The sequence below is a fragment of the Arachis ipaensis genome, chromosome B9 (assembly GCF_059453495.1).
Source record: "Arachis ipaensis isolate K30076 ecotype BB chromosome B9, ASM5945349v1, whole genome shotgun sequence".
NCBI lineage: Eukaryota > Viridiplantae > Streptophyta > Magnoliopsida > Fabales > Fabaceae > Arachis > Arachis ipaensis.
This window is the reverse complement of record NC_142444.1, coordinates 46888965-46916792: the sequence shown is the minus strand read 5'-3', so window position 1 is coordinate 46916792 and position 27828 is coordinate 46888965. Positions and strand designations below refer to the sequence as shown.

The 27828-nt window shown below is 29.2% G+C and overlaps 2 protein-coding genes and 1 pseudogene across 2 annotated transcripts; 1 reads left to right on the top strand and 2 right to left on the bottom strand.

Moving 5' to 3' along the window:
- Positions 1 to 15198: 15198 nt before the first annotated feature.
- On the bottom strand, positions 15199 to 16185 carry LOC110266834 (putative sugar phosphate/phosphate translocator At2g25520 pseudogene; annotated as a pseudogene).
- A 542-nt stretch (positions 16186 to 16727) lies between these two features.
- On the bottom strand, positions 16728 to 19114 carry LOC107619539 (transcription factor bHLH94). Its single transcript, XM_016321828.3, has 3 exons — positions 18644 to 19114; positions 17795 to 18238; positions 16728 to 17207 (listed from the first exon to the last, which is right to left on the bottom strand). Exons 1-3 carry the CDS (start codon positions 18998 to 19000, stop codon positions 17097 to 17099), a joined length of 912 nt encoding a protein of 303 aa, XP_016177314.1. The 5' UTR covers positions 19001 to 19114; the 3' UTR covers positions 16728 to 17096.
- A 6834-nt stretch (positions 19115 to 25948) lies between these two features.
- Positions 25949 to 26806, top strand: LOC148544539 (uncharacterized). The gene is given in 1 exon segment (XM_088498953.1): positions 25949 to 26806. A coding segment is annotated over 1 exon segment (858 nt).
- Positions 26807 to 27828: the final 1022 nt, after the last annotated feature.

Below are 27828 nucleotides of genomic sequence, written 5' to 3'. Positions count from 1 at the left end.
TATAATAAATGTCAATAGAATTCTTTAGTACAACTAATAGTATTTTTTAGGATTTAGCTTTTGTTATATTAATAATTTAAAAGTACAATTTACTATTAGCAATATCTATCTATTCTATTATATAAAAATCGGATTTCTACACTTAATGATGGAGCTGATGTGGCATGCTTTTGAGAGTGTTTCCCAATTTATTTTTTTTAATTCTGTAAAACAAATCAATTATAACTAATTAATGATATCAATTAATTAATTTGATTAGACATTCAAATTTCACAATTAATTATACCAATTAATTAATTTAGTTAATTATATTAATTATTTTATTTGATTTGATTGGAGTAAATATCAAATTATTTTAGTAAATAATAAATATGATAACGAAATACATGAATTAATTTAATTAGTTTATTTTTTTCAATGTCATCTATTTATACGAAATCATAATGTGTTTTTTACTCATTCTTTCTCTTTTCTCTCTCTTTCTCTCTCTCTTGTGTTTAGGGTACAATTTTTATAATTTATTTAATTTTTATTTCTTTTATCACTACTTTATACATTTTATTTTTTTTTATATTTTTTAAAGATTTTTGTCTATTTTAGTTGTTCATTATTAGGCACATATTTTTTTCCTTCTAACTTTTGATTAACAAAAGATATGTGTCTTTTTTATGGTATTTTTAAATAATCTTACTATAATTTTGTTTTTTAATATTCTCTTTTATCATGTGTACTTTATGTGTTTAAGGAGCTGACTTAACGTTATAATATGATATATAAAATTATAGTATAATTTACAGTATGCTAAAATATTAGGACATTATTGTATAGATATTTTTGAATTTGTCCATTAAATTCAATCATATAGGATCTTAAAAATAATTCAATTATGTAATTATTTATTTTTTCATATAATTATTGCATTGATCATTTACATTAGTGAGACTATTTTTATTATTAATATTTATAAATATACTATTATCTGTATAATTAATTAAATCATCTTATTCATTTAAGTTTAATTCTATTGAATTAATTATTCAAAGTGTCATCGTTATTTCTATTTTTAAAGATTTTTTTCAATATTATTTACCAATTATAATAACATGATAATAGTTAAAAAAGAACAGAACAAAAATTTTTTTAATATAAAAATAGGACAAAAAGAATAAATTTATTTAATAACTTTTTCAGAATATATATGTTTTTTCTTTATAGATAATTATTGTAAGGCATCAAAAACTCTAACAATTATTAAGAATAAATGATCGTTATAAAAACAACGCCAATTTAAATGATATACAAATAAATCATGCCAAACATAACTTACAACTTAAAAGGGTTACTTACGAAAGAATATAGTTTATAACATTTATTTCTTTTTTTACTATTTATTTCAAAAAAAAATCTTAATTACTTAACGATCTTTATTTTTTAAATTCACTATATATATATATATACTTTTTGATATAATCGATATATTATTAATAACGAATAGTAATTAACCCCTCATATTTTTAATCAAAGCATTTTGACGATAGTTTTTATTTATTGATATTAATAGTTGATTGTTTCTTTAAAATAAAATACATTATAATTTTAGGTTATTTCATAATTAATAATAACGCTTGATTAATTTTTTAAAAATAAATTACATTATAATTTTAGGTTATTTTACGATACATAATTAATGTTCATAATACTAAATTACTCTAAATTGTCTATTTTCTATGGTTAGTAGTTAATTCCAAATTGAAAAGATTTTGTTGAATTGTTGAATAGTCCAAGTATAATTGAGGCAATTAATTTAGTTTATTTATTTATTAATATCTTAGATCGAAAGCATGAATAATAAATAAGACAAAAAAATAATTAAAAATAAAATGTTAGTAATTACTTAAAATAAATAAAAAAATAAATTATAGTGTATTATTTTATTTAAATTATTAATAATTAGAAGAATAAAAGGTCAGTAATTATTTTAAATAGACATTAAATTTATTTTTATGGTACTAATTTATTTGAATTGTTAATAAAATTTTATCATTTTCAGATTTATATCTATTCAATTTATGTATTTTATTTTATTTTACTTTAACAAAAAATTAAAACGTGCCTTTTTTATTATTTTTTTAGAAAGTATAGTAAAATGAGTTATATTAATTATAATTAATTATCTATAATTAAACTAATTGATTGTGTTAATTTTTAAGATGAATAACACATAATAAATGATGTGAAATTAATTATAATAAGTTAATAATTAATAAATAAATAAAAAATAAAAAAAATCTTTTTTTATTGTCTTTTGATAACTACACATTTTTATTCGTTCACTTTTCTTTATCTGTTCCTTTCTCATTTATTTCTTTTAATTTATTGAACCAATACTAATTATTTGTATTAACTAATTAAGTATTTTTTTTATGGGCTCTGCTAACTGTGCCCTTAGAGCATAGGCTAAAAACATTATAAAAAGAAATATTTTATAAAAATTATTGAAAAATAAATTTTTTTAAAATATGCCTTAAGAGATAATTTAGCTAAATTATTTTTTAATTTAATGTGTTTGATTGATTTAACTGTATTAATTATAACTAATTAATTATATTTAATTTGATTTTATTAAAATAAATAATATTTTATCATTTAATATTTTATATGATTCATTAAATTACATCAATCATAACTAATCAAATATTTAATTTAATTAGAATAGATATTAAATTATTTAAAAATTTGTTTGATTTATTAAACCACATAAATATTAAATGATTTAATAAATAATATATAAGGTGATGAAATAAATGAATTTATTTAATTTAATTTATTATCTTACTATTTTATATATATATATATTATTATTATTATTATTATTATTATTATTATTATTATTATTATTATTATTATTATTATTATTATTATTATTATTATTATAAGTTTATACTTTATATTAATTAATAGATACTTAAATAAATTATTTAAACTGGTCACATATGATGACATGTCACCATGTCATGTTTTTCTATGCTTATTCATACAAGAAATTGATGATTTGTGCTTGAATAATGAATGCTTTTGTACTTAAATAGTATATTTCCTTGATCTTTTGATTTTATAAATTTTGTAGGAAATAAGAAGAAAAAGAAGCAAAGAAGCACAAAATAATCTAAAAAGGAGAAAAAAAAAAACTTTGGGGCACACTTTGAAGTTGGAGCACACTTTGGAGCCTTAGGCCACGCTTTTAAAAGCGTGGCCTATGACCAAATAAAAGGGGATTGGCAATCAGCACACAAAGCTCCGCTCTTGCCAAGAGCTGAGCGCTATAAGAGTTCAAAATAAGCTTGGAAGCAAAATTTTCGCTAAGTTTAAATTTGGGCGCTCACAGCATGACCATGCCTCCTTCCAAGGGCTATAACTTGAGCTACAGATGTCCGATTGATGTGCTTCCAGTTGCATTGGAAAGCTGACATTCAGAGCTTTCCAAAGATATATGGCAATCCATATTTGGCATGAAATTGAGGCACAAGTGGAAGGCATCTTTAAGAACTAAAAATAAGCAAAAAAATTAGTCAATGCTTCCACCAAGGTTCGAAGCTGGAGCCTCACTCCAAAGCATAATGCTCCGCTCTTGGAGAGAGCATTGTCGTGCTCTCTTCATGAAAAATTGAAAATTCAAGGAAAATCTCTCCCCAAATACTTTCACCAAGGCTTGAACCTGGAACCTCACCCAAGCAAAAGGAGTGCTACGCTCCCAAGCAGAGCAGAGCGCTACTCTCTTCATTCCTTGCACAAGTTTGACACAGCCAGGAGGATTTGGTGCGCGCACAAGACACACCACAAGCAGCAATGCTCCGCTCCCCACAAGAGCAGAGCGCTATCCTGAGGCACCCAACTTGGCACGCAACAAAGAGGCCAAAGACAAGCCTCAATGCTCCGCTCCCCACAAGAGCAGAGCACTCTACTGGGAGCAAACACTCATGGGCCAAAATTCAACCAAAATTTCATTTAAATTTAATTCCTCACCAAATTGAATCAAGGCCAATCAAACCCATTTCTCCTCAAATCCAAAGCAAGCTAAGCCCATTATCATCACTCAAAGGCACAAGGATTAGTTAGCTTAGGAATTTATTTTAATGGTAATTTGTTTAGAATTTTAATTTCATTTTCATTCTCACTTTGTAAAGCATATATAAAGGCATCAATTCCATCTCATTGAGGGGGGCTCCAATAGAGAGTAGTAGTAGAGAGCTCACTTTTACATCTTAACTTGAATTGGAGAATTGAAGGAATTCTGTTTCAATTCTAACTCTAATCTCTTTATTCTTCTTCTAGATAATTCAAATTTCATTTACTGCTTCCTCTTTCTTTCTTTTGCAATATTGTCTTCTGCTGGATCAAGGAAGGGGTTGAGATCTAGATTTATTTTCTAGTCTCATTGATCCCCTGAGATCTTCACTTGTCTTTTTGGAATTTGCAATTAAGTTGAGATATCTTTCTGTTTTGAATTTTTCAAGCAATTTTCCTTTTCTGTTTAGATCTGTTGCATGTTATTGCATCTTTTACTTCTCTGTTTGATTGCTATTTACACTTTTTTGTTTGATTTCTTTAATTCTCAGCACCCAACTCAATTTACTTTCAAGCCATTTAATTCTTCTGCTACTTTTACTTTACTGCAATTTCCTTTCCTGCATTCTGCAATTTCACATTTCCATTCACATTTAGCTTGATTTAATTTCCTGCATATTTACAATTTCTGCAATTTAAATTTCTAGTTGCTTGATCTATTGCCTTCTTTAATTTCCAGCACCCACTCCCCTTTACTTTTCATGCAATTTACATTTCTTGTCATTTAAGTTTCTGCAATTTACATTTCTTGCTCTTTAAGTTTTAGCAATTTAATTCTTATGCACCTTTAATTCACTGCAATTTTACTTTCTGTTGATCAACTTCACACAATTCACTCAATGTTAGCTTGACTAAACTAATCACCCACTAAAGTTGCTTGATCCATCAATTCCTGTGGGATCGACCTCACTCTAAGTGAGTTTTACTACTTGATGCGACCCGGTACACTTGCCAGTGAGTCTTGGGTGTTTGGAACTCGTTTTCCAAAATATCCATCAACATATATTTTTTAATTGCTCTCCTATTAGTACGGTCCAGTAAATAAAACGGATATTAATCGTTGTATTGAATGAATATTTATTATTTTTAAATAAATTCATTTAATTTATTTAAAAATATTGAAGGATTCCAATTCTATATGCTACGATTTTATTTTGTTATTAATGTATATATACTCCTATATTATATATTCTATGATTCTTATATTTTCAGATAATATTTTCAAATTTTCTTTAGTTTGATTTATTATTTTTAGTCATTAGAATTTATTGTTTTTGGTAATTATTTTTAGACATTAATTCAATTTCTTTAATTTAATAATTCAATAATATATTTTAATTATACATAATTAGAATGTTCTTTCTATCCCTTTTTCCTTTTTATTTTGTGCTTCGGGTGTAATGTTTGTAGTTTCTTTACTTTTATTTTTTCTATCTTAATTTTGATAAATATTTTTATAATTTTGTTTTATATCAATTATTTTTTTATGTATTTTGATTAGTATAATTATTTTTTTAAAGACGCTTTAAATTTATTATAATATTTTTATAAAAGTTTTTCTTCAAAATTTTTTTCTTAAAATTTGTTTAATGAGGTCGTATTTTAATCTTTTACCTTTATCTGTTATATTCATTGATTATATTAATCTTCTATTACAATACATTTTTTTATTTATTTCACACATTATTTATTTTATCTTCTTTTACTTCTTTTATTGTTTTCTTTATTTTATTTTTAATTTTTTATTTTATTTTTACTCCTCATATATAAATTTATTATAATTCATCACATGCATGTTTTTTTTTTTAATTTAAGTAACTTTTTTAGGTTATACTTTACTATTGATGCTCTATATTGTTTAGCATGTTTGTTTTTAATTTTTTAGTTATTTGTAAATATATTTATAAAAATATGATTTTATTTTGTCCAATATTTACTACCACGTTTAGTAGATAAATAACAAAATTTTTATTTATTGTTACGTTGATTGAGTTTGAAGATTTTATTTTTACTTTTATACATTTGTTATATTGTATGATTTGTATTTGTGTTAGTGACATCACAACGGTTCATACATTTCAATATTTGTGTAACAAATCTTATAAATAGTTTTTACAAGTTATAATTTATTTTTTTTATTTGAATATTCAATTTTTAATAATAATTTTTATTTATTTATAAATATATTATTTCTTATTTTTATTTAAAAAAAGTATAAAATAGTAAATATAATTTTTTTAATTTTATCCTTAATATTTAGTTTTAGTTTTATTATTGATATTTTAATATGTTCAGTTATACTACTAAATAAATAACATTAAGTATAAATAATTAATTATACTAATTATTTGATTTGACCAAAATAAATATTAAACTAGTTAATAAATATTGAATAAGAAAATGAAATAAATGAATTTAATTTATATTTTTTACCTAATGTATTTTATATTTTTTTTCTCTTTTTTTTTACTTCTGTTATAATCTTTGTAATTTTTTTTATTTTGCCAAAATTTTTTATGATTTTGTTTTATATATTTTTTTTATATATTTTGATTAATAGGTTTTAAGGGTGTTACAATTTTATGAGAATGATATAGCTTGAACTTTGGTTATTTAGGAATTTACTAAGTGGCTAGAGTAGTTTCACGCCACGAACTAACAAATGCTGGCAATTGGAATGATAAAAAAGACTAGCCAATCGAGGACTAAATTGAGATCGGTAAAATTTTTACACGTGAAATAGACTGGGATGGGGACATAGGTACCCTCTTCAAGGGACCCCTTAAATCCACGTGAATATAAATTACTAATTTATCCTTATATATATATATATATATTCATTTTTTAAATTTAGTAATCCTAATTTTTATCTCTAATTTAAACTCTTTTTTTTCTTTCTAAACTCATCCTTAGCCTTGATTTTGTATCTACTCTTTCTCTAACTCACTTTTCTCTGCCTCTTAAGTTCGTCATTATGTCGCTCAGTCTCGCTCTAAAATATTATATTATGTTATTATATTGAAAGATGTTTTTTTATATTTTTTTTAAATGTTATTTTTTAAAATGAATATATTATGAGTTGTGTTCAATTATATTGAATTGATTTTTTTAATTATTATATTATAATTTTTTTGTTATTTTTTTAAAAAAATTTCAAAGAATATCCATAGATAATCGTGGGTATCTGCATTCACTAAGGAGATAATTAAATATGGGGACTTGTGACGAAAATGGAGAGTGAATGGGGAATTTTTTTTAAAATGTGAGCGAATGACAGAAAAAGGGGTCCGTCGCTGTGCCCACACGAGTATCTATTACTATATCTAACTAACAACGAAAATTCAATTTGAGCCGATTTGAGATAGGACACGTGAACTTTATCTGCATCGGGTTTTAAGACAATGAACCTAATTCGAATTTGAGATCCTAACAATAGACCTAGGTTGATCTTACTCACTTGACTTAATATTTTGAGTCATTATTGTAATAAATACTATACTATTAAATATGATTATATTTAATATATATAAAAGTTAAGTATACTTATAATAGATTTTATTATAATCAAACTAAAAAAATTCTAATTATCTTTTTTTTTAAATATTATTTACTATCTTATTGAAAAAATGAATAATAATAATCACTCACATAATTAAAATAGATCATCCTAATATACACATGACACTACATATATCAATGATTATTATATGTGATAAATTATTTCTTTATTTTTCTAAAGATAATTTATATGTAAATTGACTAATCTTTATAACATACGATCTATTGCATAATTTTTCTCCTCTTAATATGGATAAATTGATGAATTTAATATATAAAATATAATTTATATTATTTAACATACGAAATAAGTAACTTAAGCCAATTATCTAAGACAATAAATATAATAGTACAAATACCTATATATTTATTAGTATTAAAAAAATATACAAATAATATAAACATGATTTTGTTTGTAGAAAAATAATAATAAAAGTTATTAATTAAGTTAATTAAATAATAAAAATTATAAATAATTTTTAAATAATAATAAAAAATAAGATCACTATTTTCACATACTTTAAAGTTTTTTAAAAAAATTTAGACAATAAATCAATCCTCAATAAATTATACATTAGCTCTATTAAACAAATTAAATGATATATTAGATATTACTATTTGTGTGCTAATATATATATACATACATATATATGTATGTATTATCGATTATTAAGTTATAATTAATTTCTAACTCAATTTTTGGTAATTAAAATTTAAATGATTAAAATTATTAAATGCTAAATATATTGTAGTTAACTAATTTTGTTTTTGTTATTAAAATTTTAAAAAAGGTGAGTTGTTAATCAATTCTGAATTCAAATTTAAATTTAAATTTGTGTAAAAAAATATTTTGAATTTTTTTTCACTAACCAGAATTAATTTTGAAATAAAAATTATTTTATACATCATATTATAAAATAGTGTAGTTATTTATTTTTTTAATACAATTATTGTCAAATAAAATGATATAAAAATAGAAAAAAATATATTCCAATCTAAGAATAATAATTTATTTTTCAATAGAATAAATTATATATTAAATAACAAAAGTTATTATAGTTTCTTTTTACACAATTTAATATACTCAACTACAGTGTTTTGGTAATATTACCAAAAAATATTAATCAATCTAATAGCTTTTTTAATGACATAAGTTTATAACTCTAGAAGCTTGAAAATCATGTCATAAAATATAAAATTTTAACCGGTAATAACATTGATCATATTGGTTGACTTCTTGAATGAATATGATACCAATAAATAAAACCGTCACAGTTAAATTTCAACAAAGGCAAATCTCCATAAGTATTGCTATCGTCAATGAGAATTGTTCTATTTTTAAGACAAATACTATTTTCTTTCACTGTATTTTTCAACTCGGCAGGTCGAGAACTAATCCTCCACGGATTAAAGCTCTATTTATTAAGGGTCTGCCGCTAGCCAATGAGTTGTTACATACACAAGGGAGAATTCGAAACTTTAATACTTACTTAGGTAGACGAGTGAGATGACCACTCAATCAATCCAAATCAGTTAAGATAAATACTAATTATTTTTAATATTTTTAACATTAAAAATAATTAAATTTTAATTTTAATTATAACTTTGTAATTTGTAAAATATTTATAGTAATAATTATTATATATATCTTTTGTTTAATTTCTTTTAATAAAAAACTTATATATTTTTATTAATTATCCCATATAGTGTATACACTAGTTTCTTATCAAATATTGGATTTTTCCTTAGTTATACTAGGAGTCAATAAAAAAAATTCATAAACCGAAAAAAAAATCATATTAAAAGATTTAAAAATAACATATCCAAAAATAATTATCGTAATATATAAATTGAGGTAACAATTAAAATTTCTCTCACTACAAGAAACGTCGATAATATTGAAATTAGACGGCAAAATAGACGGCGCAGTTGGTCGCTATAAAGCCTGTCGATTTTTCAAAATGCTAATAAAATCGACGGCTTTCATGGCCGTCGATAATAATTTAATAAAATCGACGTCAATTTCGTCTGTAATATGGGTGTGAGAATTTTACATTCTCAATAAAATCGACAACATTGCCGTCGATATTATTATTTAAAATCGACGTCCTCTTTGTCGATAATTGATTCAATAAAATCGACAGCCTTTGTGTCGATATTTAACTCAATAAAATCAACAACACTTTTGTCTATAATATGTTTAATAAAATCGACGTCAAGGCCGTCGATATGTGCTTGAATAAAATCGACATCTTTGCCGTCGATTTAATTATTTAGATTTGTCTATTTTAACTTTTAAAAGCGACAACTTTGCCGTCGATTTTAATAGTTATATGTTTTATTTTTTTCTATTTGAAAATTAGTAAACCGTTAATACAAATAAACTTTTAAATATAAAAATAAAATTTAAACAGAATATTAGATAACAAGACAAATAAACTTTTAAATATAAAAATAAAATTTATACTAAATATTAGATAATGAGTTTACAAACTTATCAAAATAATAAATAACCCTCTAACATAAAGACTCAAGACAAGATAAATAACTAAACTTAGAGTTATATTCGTTTACGGATGTCCAGAAAAATACACCTTTGAAATCAATTATCTCACAGCAGATACAGATTAGAATGCTGATAAGAGGAACAACTTAAATTCAGGAAACCAAAATACACAAAATACACAAAATACTCCACTATTGTTTCTTTGATCAAAAGATTCTATTGACCCACACCACTACAATTTCCACTGTGAAATACTGCATAGAAATATCAAATATTGCAAAAGAGTATATCAGAATCTTGAGTTCGGTAGCAGAAAACTGAATATTCTTTCAATTTGATGATTCCTCATACTTCACAAAGAAGCAGAAAACTAACTAAGCTCCAAGAAGCTAAACCAGAAAACAGAATCAGCTAGTAACAAAATGCTTAATCAGTAACCGAATTTCAAATTCCAACAAACTTAAAACTAGCTAACAAGAAATCAAGCAAGCAATCAACACATGAAGAATAAGCAGAAGTTGGCAATTGCTAATACCTGAGCTGAAATTACAGCAAGCAATAATTGAAGAAATGAAAAGGGTAGTGTACCTGGTCATAGGAAACCCTAACTTTGCAGAACCAGAGAGAGGGAATCTTTTAAGAAAGCTGCTTCAAATGTATATGTTGTTGTTAAAAAATCAAAATATATAGTTAGGAACAGGGAATCATTGCAATCTATAGATATAACTCTAAATGTTTGAGAAGAAATGGAAGTCACGTTAAAATACTATATAAACTATAAGGTATTGAAACAATAGAAAAATAATCATTTTAATATTTTATATTTTTGTCTTGAGACTGTTATTAATAAAAATGAGGATGAAATCCAGAGAGCCAATAGATTTGTGCCAGATTTCAAAAGGAAAACAGAACAAAATGCATAGGTCATTAACACGAATACAATATGCTTTAGCCATTGCTAATACAAGTTTCATGACTGAGTCGCTCATAGTTCTGTTCTGTTGAAGGGAATTGATATCTTGGATAAACTTAGTTATTATTTAAGTTATAAGGCAATAAGACATGATTGTGTTTGTGATGTAAGTTTTATAACACAGATTTTGATATGATAGCAGTTTTTCTTCTCAATAATGTACATGCTAATTGAATTTGTTTTCCCATAATATACAGGAGTACCATAAATCTAATAACAAATGATGCATCTAATATTTTTCTGCTCACTTCCCAAACTACCCTTGTTTATCAAACTTAGACCCTAAAAAAACGTTCCCCTTTGAATTAACTAATAATTACCAATAACCAACCAATCAGGTACTTAATCTGCTTCTCCACTTCTCAAATTATCTAATATTATTTTCTGATTACTTAACCAATTAACTAATCAAAGGCTAGAATATATGCCTCACTATTTCAATTTGTGCTATCTACCTTTCTATTTCAAGAGATAAGACAACAAATTAAAAGAGCATTCACTCTTGTGTCAACTTCATGCAAGTTTACCTAAACTTGATCATGGGCCATAGTTAATTAATCAATTAATTGATTAATGACTTATATTAAATATTATTAAATGTGAACACAAATGAATCAAATTCGGCGTGTTTTAACTTGTTTTGGATGTAAAATAGTAATATTAATAAATAATATAATTTGCACTTTAAATTTCATAGATTTGTTATGAAATGGTCAAGGAATGCAAGAGTGATTAAGCACTAATGAAGAGACACCTATAAATCTGTAATACTAATATGCAAGGAAAAGCTCTATAATCAACAAACAATCACTTAAGCCAGAATGGAACACTCTGATTCTTTTCACACAAAGATTAACCAATCATATGATGAAACCCATACAACCCCAGTAATCAAAACAAATGAAGTGATTGAAGACATTTACCTTAGTATCTTCACTTGAGAAATGCTTGACACAATGATCAACCACATGAAGACCATTCGTGTTAGTAGACAAAGCAACAACACTTGGTGTCAACGCCGACATTATACATAATCTTTGTTCTTGGTTTGTTACATGCTCCAATAACTTCTGAACAGACCTAGTACTGCATTCAAGTTTGAAAAGAAAACAGAGCATCAATTAGAAAAACTTGCATTAAGTTTGTTTATACCTGTGAGATATGAAAATCTTGGTTGGCTAATTGATACCGGAACTATCTAGTTAGTTGTCTAATTGTTCTTAAAACATTGGGAGATAGAAATTTGTTTACATGAAGAGAAAAATAAAAATATAAATAAGATATCTTTTTTTATCAAATTTGATTAATTTTGTGAGATATCTTTCTAAATGTCTTTTATTAAAGCATGATATCAATATAAACAAACAACCATGTTAGAATACAAAAATACACAATAATACGTGTGCACATAATATGTATCTTTTGTCTCTAACCTCATTTTTTAATATGATGTGTTATTAGATTCTTCCTTAGCTAAATACAATTCACTATTTACTATTTTACTCTATCAAAATGTTATAAAATTGAAAAAATAAACCTAATAATAATCATAATAATAAAGCCTTACATACAAAAATTCCATTCAGGCATTTCTCCGAACATGTGGTGTGCAGAGTTCAAAACAGTAAATTTCAGTTTTAATCTAAGCAACATTCAACCCAGTAATTTCAGAAAGATACAGCCAACAACAATTTCAGTCCAGAAACACAAGTTTTAACAAACCTAAGCCTAACCAAAATTTCTAAAAACAGAATTAAAAAGCAGTGGAAATAAAGAAAAGAAAGACAGGGAACAGGGGAAGGGAACCTGCATTGATGAAAGGAGGAAGAAGAACGGAAAGGCGGTGGGGTGGTGGTGATGTCGCGGTGGCACAGAAGGTCGCCGCCGCTGGTGGTTGCTTGTCGGTGCTTGAAGACGCGGACAGAGGGTGACTCCACGAACAGGGGTGTCGCACGCAGGAACGAAGAAATGGAGAAATGGGGAAGAAAGAGAAGAAGGAAGAGAGAGAGGGTAGGCGATGGTGGTCACCGGTGGTGGTGTCGGACGGAGGCGGAGTTGAAGAGAAAGCATTTTTAGTGATAAAAATACCTAGCTTGAATTTGGGGAAGACATGCGTTTCTGAACTTTGGAAGCAGGAGTTGAGAAAATGTGTTTTTAGTGATAAAAATCGACGGCCTGTGTGTCGATTTTATTCAAATTTATCGACGGCAAAGTTGTCGATATTTTAAATAATAAAACAGACGACAAAGTCGTCGATTTTAATATAAAAAATCAACACATATAGCGTCTATTATATAGATTAAATTTAGACCGTTCATTCCATTTTAGAAAGTAATCTAGATCGTTCAAATTTATCGACGGCAGAGTTGTCGATATTTAAAATAATAAAATAGACGACACATTCGTCGATTTTAATATAAAAAAAACAACACATATGGCGTCTATTATATAGATTAAATTTAGACCATTCATCCCATTTTAGAAGGTAATCTAGACCGTTCAAATTTATCGACGGCAAAGTTGTCGATATTTAAAATAATAAAATAGACGCCATATTCGTCGATTTTATTTTCGACTGCTGGTTCGCCTATAATATGACGATAATAGGGAAATAAATTAATGCATTATAAAAATATCGACGACTAGGCCGTCGATTTTAATATTTTTATTTTTAATTATTTTTTTAGTAATATCGACAGCAGGCCGTCGAAAATTATCGACGGCAGAAATAGCCGTCGATTTTTGCCGTCGATAAACACGCTTTTTCTTGTAGTGTCTAAAACTACTTTAATCGAATGATAATATTAGAACTAAACTGTTTAAATAATATATAAGCTATTCTAGACCTTAAACAGATATAGATTAGAATCATTCTCGAAACGACAACCAATTGAAATAATGTCATCAGCTTAAAGATTTAAAATGTATGTAGATTCACACCATCTTCTTGTTAAATAAGCTTCATCGTTTGTTATTTATGTAATGCGGTAAGGTATAAAATAGCCACACCAAAAAATTAAATTGAACTTTATTTTCATCAATGACATTGCATTCACGCATTAGAAGAATAGTAATTTCTGAAAAAAATCATAATATATTATAAAAATATTTTGATTTTTAAAAACTTAAAAGAAAAAAATTTAAACAGAGTACTAATCTTTAAAATTGTATCTCTACGACTGACATAATTCTTTGAAAATTTAACTTAAATTGAAAAAATTCAATTTCATTATAAGCTTCACTTCGAAAATTTTCTGCCTGACGTAGAAAGTATAAAGGGGATGGAATTTGAACTTAGCCTATAAAGATCCTTGGAAGCAATTGCTCAATAAAAAATCGAGCTCCTCCTAAAAAAGCTAACTTTATCTAGATTTCATTGAGTTGGTCATAATATATATATGAGTAGATCTAACCACCCTTTACTGAAATAGAGTTCATTGTTCATTTGTTGAACTCTTATATCCATGTAATTAGAACTCGGATTAGTGAATACAACTCAAGGTGGTATTTGATGGATGAGGTAAATTGTAAATAACCTTTAGTTGCACTATTTATAACCTTTAGTTGCATGAAATTGATTATAGAAATTGATATCAATATCATATAAATGTTAATAATGTATGATTAATAATTATATTATAATGATTGACAATTAGAATGATTAATAATTAGTATAATTATTCACTAAAAGTTGATTTTCGTATAATTATAAAGAATATACTTTCCTAAAATAAGTTAAGAAGAGAGAGGTATGTATACTAGTGGCATAACCATCCATGTCAGTATTCTTGGCGCCAAAATGCTATCTATTGTAAAATAATATAATGATAATGATATTAATTAATTTAATGGCTGACTTTTTAAATTTGAATAATTGCCCAAATCAATCTCTAAGGTTTTTAATATTAGACACTTTAGTCTCTCAACTTATGAAATACACAAAAAACTCTCCTAAGTTTAACTACGGCAGAGAAATTAGTTCCTAGCCTTGTTCTCTGTCAATAATAAACGAAAAATATTGACATTGAGGCATGGACTAACACTTGGGGCAGCCAATTGTCCACATGTGCAAATAAGACAAATTAATCTCTGGACTTAAGGTTCTAAAACTGTGTATGATTCCCTTATCCCCTTTCCCAAGAACACCAACCCCCAAGAATACCAACCCATACCCAATCAAATTCACCTACGTGACGGTATCCTTAATCACCGACCACGAAAATGCAATTAGTAGCTAGTCCTTCACCAATCCAGCAACGTTCATGGTCAAAGCCAAAGTCTTTCCGATGAGCAAAGAAGACAAAATTTAGATGGAAACTGAAATTATCCTTGAGAGAAGGGTACTCCATAATCAATCACGAAACTGACAAGAACACAAGGCAGCAGGGCGCAATTTAATAGAGTGAGGTGATGAGGTTAAGCGAGATTCCCTTTGAATTGAGCAAAATCTGGATAAGAACATGGCGTGTGGCCTCAAACGCAATAGCCGTAAGTTGCAGGAAAACCTTTCAGGTGTTGAATTCGGCCTCGCGTAAGCGACAATGGCGACATCAAATGAAATGGAGAGCATGTTGGCCATGGTCCCGTTCGTGAAACTCTCCTTCTTGAAGAGAACACCGATGGAGTAGATGTTGATGGGCATGAGAGTCTTCAACATCTAGATGAAGGAGACAGAAAGATAGATGTAGGCAAAGTTGGAGAACTAAAGAGAAAGAGAGCAGAGAGTGCCGATGGAGAGCATGTTGGCCATGGTCTCGGGGGTTCAGTGCTCTCTGACATAACCATTTCCTTCTTTCTCGATAAGTACAATACAAGCGGATCAGAACTAAATCCGAATCAGAATCTGGTTGGATGAGAAAATCACCAGAGAGATTTAGGGGATGACAACCAAGGAGGGGATAGAGTCCAGAGACAAAGGGGAATCAAATGTTGCATTTTGGGTATTCTCCAAAACGACGTAGTTTTAAACCTAAGTCCAAGGATTAATTTGTCTTGTTTGCACATGTGGACAACTGACTACCATGTGTGCTAATTCATGCTTCTATGTCATTATTTTTTATTTGTCATTGAAGGAGAAACAAGGTCAATGACTGATTTGTCTATCGGAATTAAATTTGAGAGAGTTTATTGTGTATTTCAAAAATTGAGGGACTAAAGTGTCCAATTTTAAAAATTTCAGGGACTAATTTAAATAATTACTCTTTAAATTTATTATGTATTATTGTTGACATTGTAAGAGATACTGTTAAATTGATGATGTTTATTTATTTATTTATTATCAAGGGGAGGCAAGAATCAAGCAATAGCAATATTTGTGGGGTTAATGTTTTAATTGACTAATTTGGTCATAATCATCCATTTGTTAGATTAAGATAATAGTCAAATAAATGGAAAAACAATACATGGACGACTTAGTATTTGGCACAATGATAGCAAAAAATTCAGAGACTATCATGTGACTCATTTAATGTTATTGTGAGAAAAATTCCCATTTTGTGCTTTATAACAACTTGGCTCATAGGTATTAGATGTGACCTACCCATTATGAAAGAAAGGTAAGTAGAATTGACCAAGCACCTAAATATGCATCAAGCACAAATATGTATCACAAAGTTCTCCACTCGTACCCCATAGATAAAAAGAGAAGACAGAGAAAGAGAAATTGATATTAAAACAAAAAAAGGTTCAAAAGGGCCTATGCCTACAAAGACACATACAAATTAAATTAAACTACTTCTAATTAAAGAGCCCCCACATCAAGGCACCATCAATAGAAATTGATGAATAGCCTTTGCAATAATTTTGGTTACACCTTCAAAGAGGGGAAAAAGAAAAAGAGAGATCCATCTAAGAACCAAATTTAGTGATGAAGCTAATAAGGCTTGATGCTTGGATCTTAAATTATTATTATTATTATTATTATTATTATTATTATTAATTAGTTGAAGCTAAGATTATTGGTGCCTCTTGTTGAATGGTATTCATAAGCTGGTATACAGCTGCAGCAATATCATCCACCGATCCCAACTTGCAATCATCTTCCACCTGCAACAACGTTTTCACTTTCAAACTTTGGCCAATACTTATACATACAGATTCATAATGTACATAGAATACAGAGCATTGTTATATTTGGTGATAAAATTATATTTTGCTCTCTTTTTCGCTATATTCTTTGTATAGGTTGACTATGTACGAGAATAAGCACCTTTTAGACTAGGTGAATACGTTTTTCTAACACTAACGTATTTTTTTTAAAAAAAAATATTTATAATATTTAACTTTATTTAATTTTATTCCTAACGTTTTTAATTTATATTAAAATTATTCTTAAAGATTAACATTAATACAAATTTAGAATATTAAAAACAAAACTAAATAAAATTAGATATTAAGATTATTTTTAAAAAAATTATAAACTATAAAAAAATATACTTTAATCTTAAATCTTAAAATACCTTGATGTTGATACAGTAGAAGACAAAACCAAAAAATAATAAAACATTTAGATATTTTGTGTTTATTTCTTTTCTGTGAACAAATATAGGGAGTTATTATAAGCAGACTGTTGAAGATTCCTAAGAAAGTAATAAGACAAAAGAAGAAAAAGAAGAAGAGAAATGAATAATTACCTTAAGACTGAGAGAGTAGAGAACAAGTTGATTGATGGTGGTGGTGACATTAAGGTGCAAGATTGTAAGCCTCATGTTGTGCAAAGCAGACACCATCTTCAACAGCTGCTTTGGCTTCTTCTTTGACCTTATCTTCACATTTGCATGGCTCTCCACCATTGTCACTTCTATGTCTGCAGCTACCTCCCCCAACTCCTCCTCTGCCGCCACTGTTCTTGATGATGATGATTTCTCACTGTTACTACTGCTGCTTGATGTTGTTGCTGTTGCTGTTGCTGTTCTTGTGTACTGTGGGAATGTGAAGAATTCACAAAAGGCCATGTTCTTCTTCTTCTTATTATTCCCATCTTCACCTTCTTGATATGTAGCTCCAAGGAACTGCAGCTTCTGTTCAAGCTCCTTAACAAAGTTAATAGCTCCTCCTATTATTGATGCTTGATCCCCCTGGATTATTCAGTTCATTCACCCACATATTCGCATACAAATAATTAAAACCAACAATAATAAATAGAGTTCTTGTTAAATTGTTATCATTTGAGTACTGTTATTAGAACCAACATGCTACTTCACCAATTTATTTTGGTATCTAAAGTTTAATCAAGTTGGTTTAATAGCTTATTCAAACAATAAAAATCAAATAAAAAAGAAAAACGAGAAAATGTATAAAAAGAAATTGGTTAATCTTCAACACTACTAATTCAATCTAACCAATCTTTTTTTATGTCTGGAATGGTAAAAGAAAAAAAAAAACAAGGATAAAACTAAGAGGACTCAAATGTAAACTTGTTGTGAGGAATCTGAATAAGTGTCTGTAGTGTTGAAAGATGTAAGAAATGAGGAGTAGAGTACCCTTTGAACATAAGAGTCCGGCATTAAAGAGCGGAGAAGGGAGAGATAGTGATTCATCTGCTTCCTTCTGTTGCGCTCCACTGCAATGTGAGTCATTCTCTGGTTCTCTATCTGCTCTTTGTTCTTCCTGCTCTTCGCTCTTCGCCTCTTCGGCCGACACGACGATGGCAACACTGATGGCGGTGATGAACAAGTAGTATTGTTATTGTTCCATATTTCTGCAGGGTAAGTTGTTTCTACTCTTTGGTCTTCATTATTGTAGCTGTTACTCCAGTTTCGGTAGCAGTTGTTGTAATTGACTCCATAGCCAAATGATGGGTCTTGGCTTTGTGGATACACCACTGCTTTTAGCGCCATCGATCGATCTCTGTAACAATGATTATGATGATTGTGAAGAGAATGAAGAAGAAAGTGTTGAGTTCTTTGGGAAGAGTATTTGGCCTTATATAAAGCTCTTTCAAGCTACGCTAATAAGGGACCAAAATGGACACTGCTTTGCACGTGAAATACTCAACTATGAATAATACAGTTTCAAATTTAATCATTTTATTTCTTCAAATTCTACATGCCACAAATTATTCAGTAACAGTTTACTAACATACCAAGTTTTTAATCTATTTTGTTAGTTTTTCCACACACACATAATATATAGAACAAGTATAATTTGAATACACAGATTAAAAAATATATATACATATAATTATTATATTTTGTACAAGTATTTATTACATGTTAATTTAAAAACTATTTACCATCCAGTTCAATTAATTTACAGTTATTTTTAGTACACAAAATCATATGATATTTTTATACAATTATCTAATTAAATTCATGAGCTTAAATGATATTTTAGATGGTCAATTTGAAAATTATTTATTTTTAATAATGTAATAATACAAAAATTGATTAATCAGTTAAATTGATCTGATATTTTAGCAGTTAACCGGTTTAAAATAATAAAACACAAAAATTAATTTGTTCTAAAAAATTATATAATTTATACATGAATATATTATTTTATTATTTTCAGTTCAATACCAATTAAATTTCTGTTGAACTTTTAAACTTTTAAATTTCTAGGTCTATCGATTTGAATATTAGTTTAATTTTCAAAATTTGGATAATACATATACATATAAATCAACCATGTTAAGTATGTACCAAGATCAATCACTACGATAGAATATATATTGAAATACATATTAAAATTGAGTCAAATTAAACATATATTTATATATAAATACATTATTGATGACTGATTTTAGTAACTAATTTAAGTGTGCATAACATTTTTAAATCTAAATTTGATAGAGTAGGTATGTTGTGGAGATCATTAATCACTAATCACTAATAATCTTTTAAAAGGAAAAAATAGATTTATTTATTTTCTGTAGTAATCCTCTTAAATTTATTTTTTTTTCTTTTCAAGTTTCTACTTCATGCTTTATTTTTTTATTAAATTTGTTCAGATCGCCATTTATTACAGAATTTATAGACAAAAAAAGTAATAAAAATAGGAGGGAAAAAAGGAAAAAAATTTTAGATATAAAAACAAAAATGGTGAAATATCTCAAAATTGGTGATATATGTGAAATATCAAAATTGGAGAAAATTTCACCAACATTCTTTCCTTCAACTCGAATCCTTTTCTTGATAAGCTCAAAAAGGAGCTCTGGCAAGAGTATGAAAGCATTGCAGTGCAAGAAGAAGTCTATTGACAACAGTTATCAAGAAGCAACAACATTAAATTTGGCAATAAAAATACTAGATACTTCTATCAGAGAGTAAATGGTAAAAGAAAAAGGAATACGATAATAGCCCTTAAGAATGATTTAGGAAAATAGATTGATGATATTAAGCCGTTAAAGAGATGGGAGAGTTGATTTTTCCAGATCCTATAATCTATGGATTCAAATTACAATCTTTTCCCTGTTTGATTTTTTTTCCGAAATTTGTTAGCAGGGATTATGCTGATATTTTGAAAGAGGTCTCTCAAGAGGAAGTTAAAGCTGTCATTTTTTATATGGGGAGTTGAAAAGCCCCAGAGAGTGATAGTATTCCAGCAAAATTCTTCCAGTTGGGTGAAGTCTATTTTTCAGTAACCCACAGATATTAATGAAGTTAACAAGACTCTTATTACAATTATTCTCAAAATTTATGTACCTGAAAATATTAGTCATTTTAGAACTATTAGTCTATATAATATTTGCTACAAAGTGGTCACTAAGATTATTGTCTCTAGACTTAAAAGTTATATGCATGTGCTTATTTCTAACGCTCAATCTAGTTTTATTCCTAGAAGGATAAATGCAGACAATATCCTAGTGGTCCAGGAGGTGGTTCACACCATGTGTAATAGGAATCAAGAAAAAAGAATCATGGCTATAAAGATCGACCTGGAGAAGGCCTACAACAAGTTAAACTGGAATTTTGTGGTAGATACTTTAAAAGATGTTGATATCTCAGAAGGAATCATTAATGTCATGCATTGCCCACTGCATTTTTATCCCACCATGAATCTCTTTTGGAATGGATTACCCTCTGAGACATTCTTCCCAACAAGAGGAATTAGATTGGGAGACCTTCTCTCATCTTATTTTTTTGTTCTTTGTATTGAGCATTTATTCCACCTTATTAATAAATTAGTTATTGATTAAAAATGAGAGCCAATAATTATTTTTAGAAATTGACCTAAAATATTTCATCTTTGTTTTGCAGACGATTTGGTTCTCTTTTCTAAAGCTTCTAGTGAACAAGTGTGAACGATTAAGGAGACCTTACACACTTTTTGCGAGAACTCAGGACAAAGAATCAGCTTTCACAAGTCTTGTGTCTACTTCTCTAAGAATGTTAACATAATATTAGGCAGCAACTAAGTCAGGAGTTTGAAATAACCCTGACGGCTAATCTGAAAAAATACCTAGGAGTACCCTTGATCACGGAGAAGTGTAACCAGCGTCATTTTCAGTTCATCCTTGACCATATGCAAACCAAGTTATCTAGTTGAAACAAAAAATCTCTATCTTTTGCAGGGAGATGCACTCTTATCCAATCGGTGTTATCAACCATTCCTAGTTATTACATGCAGACTATGAAGATCCCTATGACGGATTGTGCTAGAATAGATAAACTCTATAGGGACTTCCTATGGAACAATATCGAAGAAGATAGAAAGGTCCATCTCTTAAGTTGGGAGAAAATCTATAAACCAAAGGATGAGGGTGGACTGAGGATTCAAAGGGCGCAGGAGACCAATCAATTATTTCTTATGAAACTTTCTTAGGGCTTAATCTACCAAAGAAATTTCCTATGGGTTCAGGTGATGAGAGAAAAGTATGCCGGAGGAGATAGCATCATATTCAAAGTTCATAAGAAGACTAGTAGCTTAAACGCTAGGATTGGAATAACAAAGGTTTGGAAAAAATTTTAAGAGATCCTAATTGGAGAATAGGTGACGGAAAAAGTATTCCTTTTTGGGATGACCATTGGATCCCAGAAATTCACAAATTAAAAGACTTAGCTACCATTAACCCCGATGAAGAAATGCTTGAAAAAAGGTTGTGTGATTATATTAGTTCTTAGAATACTTGAAATTGGATAAAAATTAGTCAGGTTTTGCCTAAGAATGTTCTAGAGTGCATTAGAATTTTAAAATTTCCCAATCCTGACATTGGAGCAGATACTGTGGGCGGCTTCCAACAGTAGATGGCAAGTTTACAATTAAATCAGCCTATGAGGCTTTTTTCAGTAACAAGGAGAATAATAACAGGTTACACAAATTGCTTTGGAAAAATAACTTCCTTAGCATTTGAAAACCTTCTATTGGATCCTTACCCATGAAGTTTTGCTTACCAACAGCAGGAGGAAGAGCAGAAATCTCACAGACAACAACAACTGTCTGAGATGCTGTGCAAAAGAAGAGACTGTGCACCACACCTTACGAGATTGCCCCTATATCCGTACAATATGGATTAGCATAGTAAACAGAGATACACATGAAATTTTTTTCTCTCAATCCTTTTAGGAATAGCTCAATACTAACCTTTTCTTGGTCTCTCGAAAGCATTATGGGACTTCGTGGCCCATCATCTTCGTCACAACGTGCAACATAGCCTGAAAGTGTAGAAATGATCTCATTTTCAGAGACGAGACTCTGTCGAATAATCAACTTCACCAAATGATAAAAAAAAAATTGTAAAAAATTATAGCATTACTTTGAGCATAAAAGAGCATAGTAGTAGCTTACTAAATCTTACCAGAGAGGAGCTTGTCGGATGGGAGGCACCAAATTGGGGATGGACTAAATTAAATGTAGATGGGCCAGTTGTTCATCCTGGTATCAGAGGCGCTTACGGAGGTATTATTAGGGATTGGGCTGGCCGCACGATTGCTGATTTTATTATGAACATCAGAGCCTATACCATAACCATGGCTGAACTATAAGGCTTCTATCTTGGGATTAAGCTAGCTTCTAAGTTAAGGATCGCAAAATTAGTAGTGGAATCAGACTCTAGATGTGCCGTAGCGCTGGTTCAAAAGGCGTCTCCAGAGAACCATAGTAGCTCTTCCCTCGTTCGGTCGATCAAGGAGCTTTTGGCAAAGATGGATAATGTAGCGACCCTCAATTTTAAAAATATAAATATAAATAAGTTATAATTTATTTTATAAAATTAAAATTCCTTATTTTTAGAAAAATTATTTTTATTATCAGTAATTGAACTAATTTTATAATAATTTGAATTTAATCAAATCCATATTATTATTATTATTAGATACAATTGTCATGAGTATTATATGTATTATAAATTTATATAGTTTTAAACCACAGTATTATGTATTCATTATTGTTATTATATTCACTACGTTATTATTATTATTACTATCATTACGTTTATTATTATTATTATTATTATTATTATTATTATTATTATTATTATTATTATTATTATTATTATTATAAAGGATGGAAATCAAAGGCGATTTATATTTTGGATTAAGTTACATATATATATTATCACTATCATTATGCATATATACATACATATAAATATATAATAATAATAAAGAAAGCCAAGACGGCTTATAAGCCTTCATAAGTCATACGTGTGTGTGTGTATATATATATATATATGAACATCGTAAGAAAGAAAAAAAAGAGAGAAAGAATAGCGTAACGAAGAGAAAAAGAAATAACGTAAATCCTTTCGAAAGAGAGAAAGAATAGCGTAACGAAGAGAAAAAGAAATAACGTAAATCCTTTCGAATTTTTGGCTTCGATTTCTTGCAATCCGTAACTCCAATAAAAAATCTAATCTGGAGGCACAGACGATTCTGGACGTTTTCTTCTTCGATAGATCGGTCAGAAAGCTTCTCCAGAGCTTTGAATATTTTGATTCCGTACGAAGGTATGGTTTTGGTTTCTCGTAGTTAATGTTTAATGTCACGTGAAAACTTAGGCTAGAAGACCTTAAGATAGGAATGAACTAAATAAAGAATTGATGGATTGGGTATTTAGTATAAAATGTGTGATTTAGTTGTTGTTAATAATTTGCTGTTGGAGTTGGTGGGTTTTGGAAAAAGACTTAATATTGGTATTTGTTTGGTTTTGAAATAATTTGTTACTGGAAGTGAATTGAATGATTAAGAGGTGTTTGGTTTGGTAGTTGGGACCCTTGAAGGGTGGCAGAAATTCGAGTTTTAGAGGAGGTACTGCCAAAGTTTTTGTAAGAACTGAAGTTTTCGATTTAAAGTGATATTTTGAAAGAAAGAGATTATCATGTAACTTGTGTATTTGAAACTATTTGTTGACCCTTTGTCGCAAGATGTGACCGGGCACTTTAACTCTCCGGGTTCTCCCACGGGCATGCATATATATATATGAATATTGAATATTATATTTGAGCTTGGAGTTCGTCTCCATGGAATACTATATTATTGAGCTTGGAGTGTAACTCCATGGAATATTATTGAGCTTGGAGTGTGACTCCATGGAATATTATATTTGAGCTTCGAGTTTGACTCCATGGAATATTATTGAGCTTGGGGATGCGCGCACAGAGGGACTGTCCAATGGTTAACTACCAAGACATGTCGGGTTGGCTGTATAACCGACAGATGAGACTCATCAGCCAGAGGACAGGCATACATCATATGCATTTGTTTGCTTTGTTTGAGTATGCATTGTTTTAGTTTGCTTAGCTGTTTAATTCTACTTAACTGCTACTTGTTCTACTTGCTGTAAATGCTTCTCTATCTGTGTTTTTCTTGCTTGAATTGTATGTGTATGTTTTCTGAGAAACCCCTCTTGGCAGAGGAGTGGAGGGGGTTGTTCCACCAGTGATTCAGAGGATTTGAGGAGACAGAATGTGAAGTATTCGGTTAAAGTTAGATTCAGGATTTGAATACCTTAGACAACTTACCTAATTTCTGGTTTAGTTGAATTCTTAAGCTGAAATCTGAGTGTCGAAGTTCTAGGAATGTCTCTGGCTCTCCCGAGACCTTTTATATTAACTATGCGGGCACCTTTACCATACTGAGAACCTCCGGTTCTCATTCCATACTATGTTGTTGTTTTTCAGATGCAGGTCGAAAGGTATCTCATTAAGCGTCTGGACATCTAAAGCGAAGTGGTTACTGTGTTATTTTGTTGTGCAGTGATGTATATACACGTACTTAGCTTCCTCTCCACATAACTTATTCTTTTTGATCCTCTTAGAGGTTTATGGAGAGGCAGAATTTTGTTTATGTACGTCTTGGGTTTTGGATATATATATATTATGTAAATATTCTCTGGTCAGCCTTGACTTTGCGGACTGAGTTAGGAGCTTGTTATTTTGTACCTTTGGCTTTCTATTCCTACTTTTATTACCTTACGTTTGATAGTTATAGTTTTCCTCACACGCAAGTTGTTCCGTTTTCGGAGCGTGGCGCTTTTCATTTTGCGATTTTGTTTTACCCATTTTTCAAGGCTCCTAGTCTATTATATTCTTTCTACTATTATAAGTGTGTATTTTAATTTTTAGAAGTCGTAATACCTCGCCACCTCTATTTTACGACTTAAGCGTAAAGTTTTGGATGGTAGGGTGTTACATTATGGTATTAGAGCAGTTCGTTCCTGTAAAGCCTGAGGGATTGACTGATTATGCTTCTGGGCATACTCTGGGTGTGTGTATGTGCTATTAGGATATCTGATTGATATATGTGGCATAAATATTCATGAGCATGCATCTGGAACTTGAAGCATTAAACTTGCGATATTGAGACTGATCAACTTAATATCACTTGTTTGGTGTGAACAGGGACCAAATGTTGTCTCGTGGATCCAAACGAGGTATTCAGAGAGGAAATCCCGTGGTTGAACCAATGCAAGGACGTCGAGGTGGAAACCCTAGTGCTAGTACAAGTAACGTAAGTCGATACTATAGGTCTATGACCCTTACTGACTTCCTCAAGAGTGGTCCACCCCGGTTTAACGGAAACGCCAATGCCCTGGAGGCTGATTAGTAGTTCCGAGAAGTGGAGAGGTTTTTGTACACTCAGCACGTTCCTGAATTACAGTCAGTGGAGATAGTGACTCATATGTTGGAGGGAGATGCTCAGAATTGGTGGCAAGAGTTGTGTCATACCTTGCAGGTGGAGTTAATGGATGTCCCTTGGAATAGATTCAAGACAGAGTTTTACGGTAAATATTTCTTGCATGCGTTTCGCACTGCAAAGGAATTGGAATTAATGCAGATGAAGCAAAATGATATGTCCATTGCTGACTATACTCGTGAATTTGATAATCTGTGCCGTTTCTCAAAAACTTGTCAAGAAAATCCAACCGATTATGAGGAATGGAAGTGTGCTCAGTATGAGAAAGGACTAAGGAGAGATATCTTTAATTACGTGTATCCACAAAAGCTAACAAATTTCACTGAGTTGGTTAAGAAGAGCCAGCTTGCAGAGGATTGCTCCATGAAGTGGACACTGCTACAGGAAGGCTTTGGTGAGACTACACCAGAGGAGCCGCGCAGGTACGGACTGGGAATGTGCTTTCGATGTGGAGCACCGGGACACATGTCTAGAGATTGTTCGTGTGGGAGAGCCGCAGATGCGAGTTGGCCACGACAGGATCGAGGTAAGTATGATACAGAATGCATAGGACAGATTTGTTCTGTGTAGAGCTAGGACCCCGCTTTCGTTTAGGTTACATAACCGGATATGGAAGTTTAGGACTGGAAAGATTGGACGTAGTTTTGGACTTGAATACGGACTAGGAATTTAGGCCGATAGAAATATCTCTTTGATAACCAGTTAGGTGTCGAGAGAAAAAGTAAGTTGTGATAGATTTAGTGTCAGAGGCTGAACCAGTTTCGATAGTATTACATATGATGACACCATTAGAATCAGCAGAACTTAGGAGCTAGATGAAGCGAGTATTAGAAGCGATAAACCTGTCGTTCTAATACCAACCTGCCTTATAACCTTTCTGCATCGAATCTATCTTGTATCTTTCGCTTTGCGTAGACTTTTAAGCTATAAGAATATCCTGATTTGCAAACTAAGCATGTCAAATCTTTCTGTTTTTCTTTGACATGTTTAAGAAGGGAAGTTACGTTAGTATGAATCTTTTCTATTTTATATCAATTTTCGAGGGCAAAAATTTTTGTAAGGTGAGTAGAATGTAGCGACCCTCAATTTTAAAAATATAAATATAAATAAGTTATAATTTATTTTATAAAATTAGAATTCCTTATTTTTAGAAAAATTATTTTTATTATCAGTAACTGAACTAATTTTATAATAATTTGAATTTAATCAAATTCATATTATTATTATTATTATTATTATTATTATTATTATTATTATTATTATTATTATTATTATTATTATTATTATTATTATAAATATTAGATATACAATTGTCATGAGTATTATATGCATTATAAGTTTATATAGTTTTAAACCCTAGTATTATGTATTCATTATTGTTATTATATTCACTACGTTATTATTATTATTACTATTATTAATTATAAAGGATGGAAATCAAAGACGGTTTATATGTTGGATTAAGTTACATATATATATTATCACTATCATTATGCATATATACATACATATAAATATATAATAATAATAAAGAAAGCCAAGGCGGCTTATAAGCTTTCATAAGTCATACGTATACATATATATATATATAT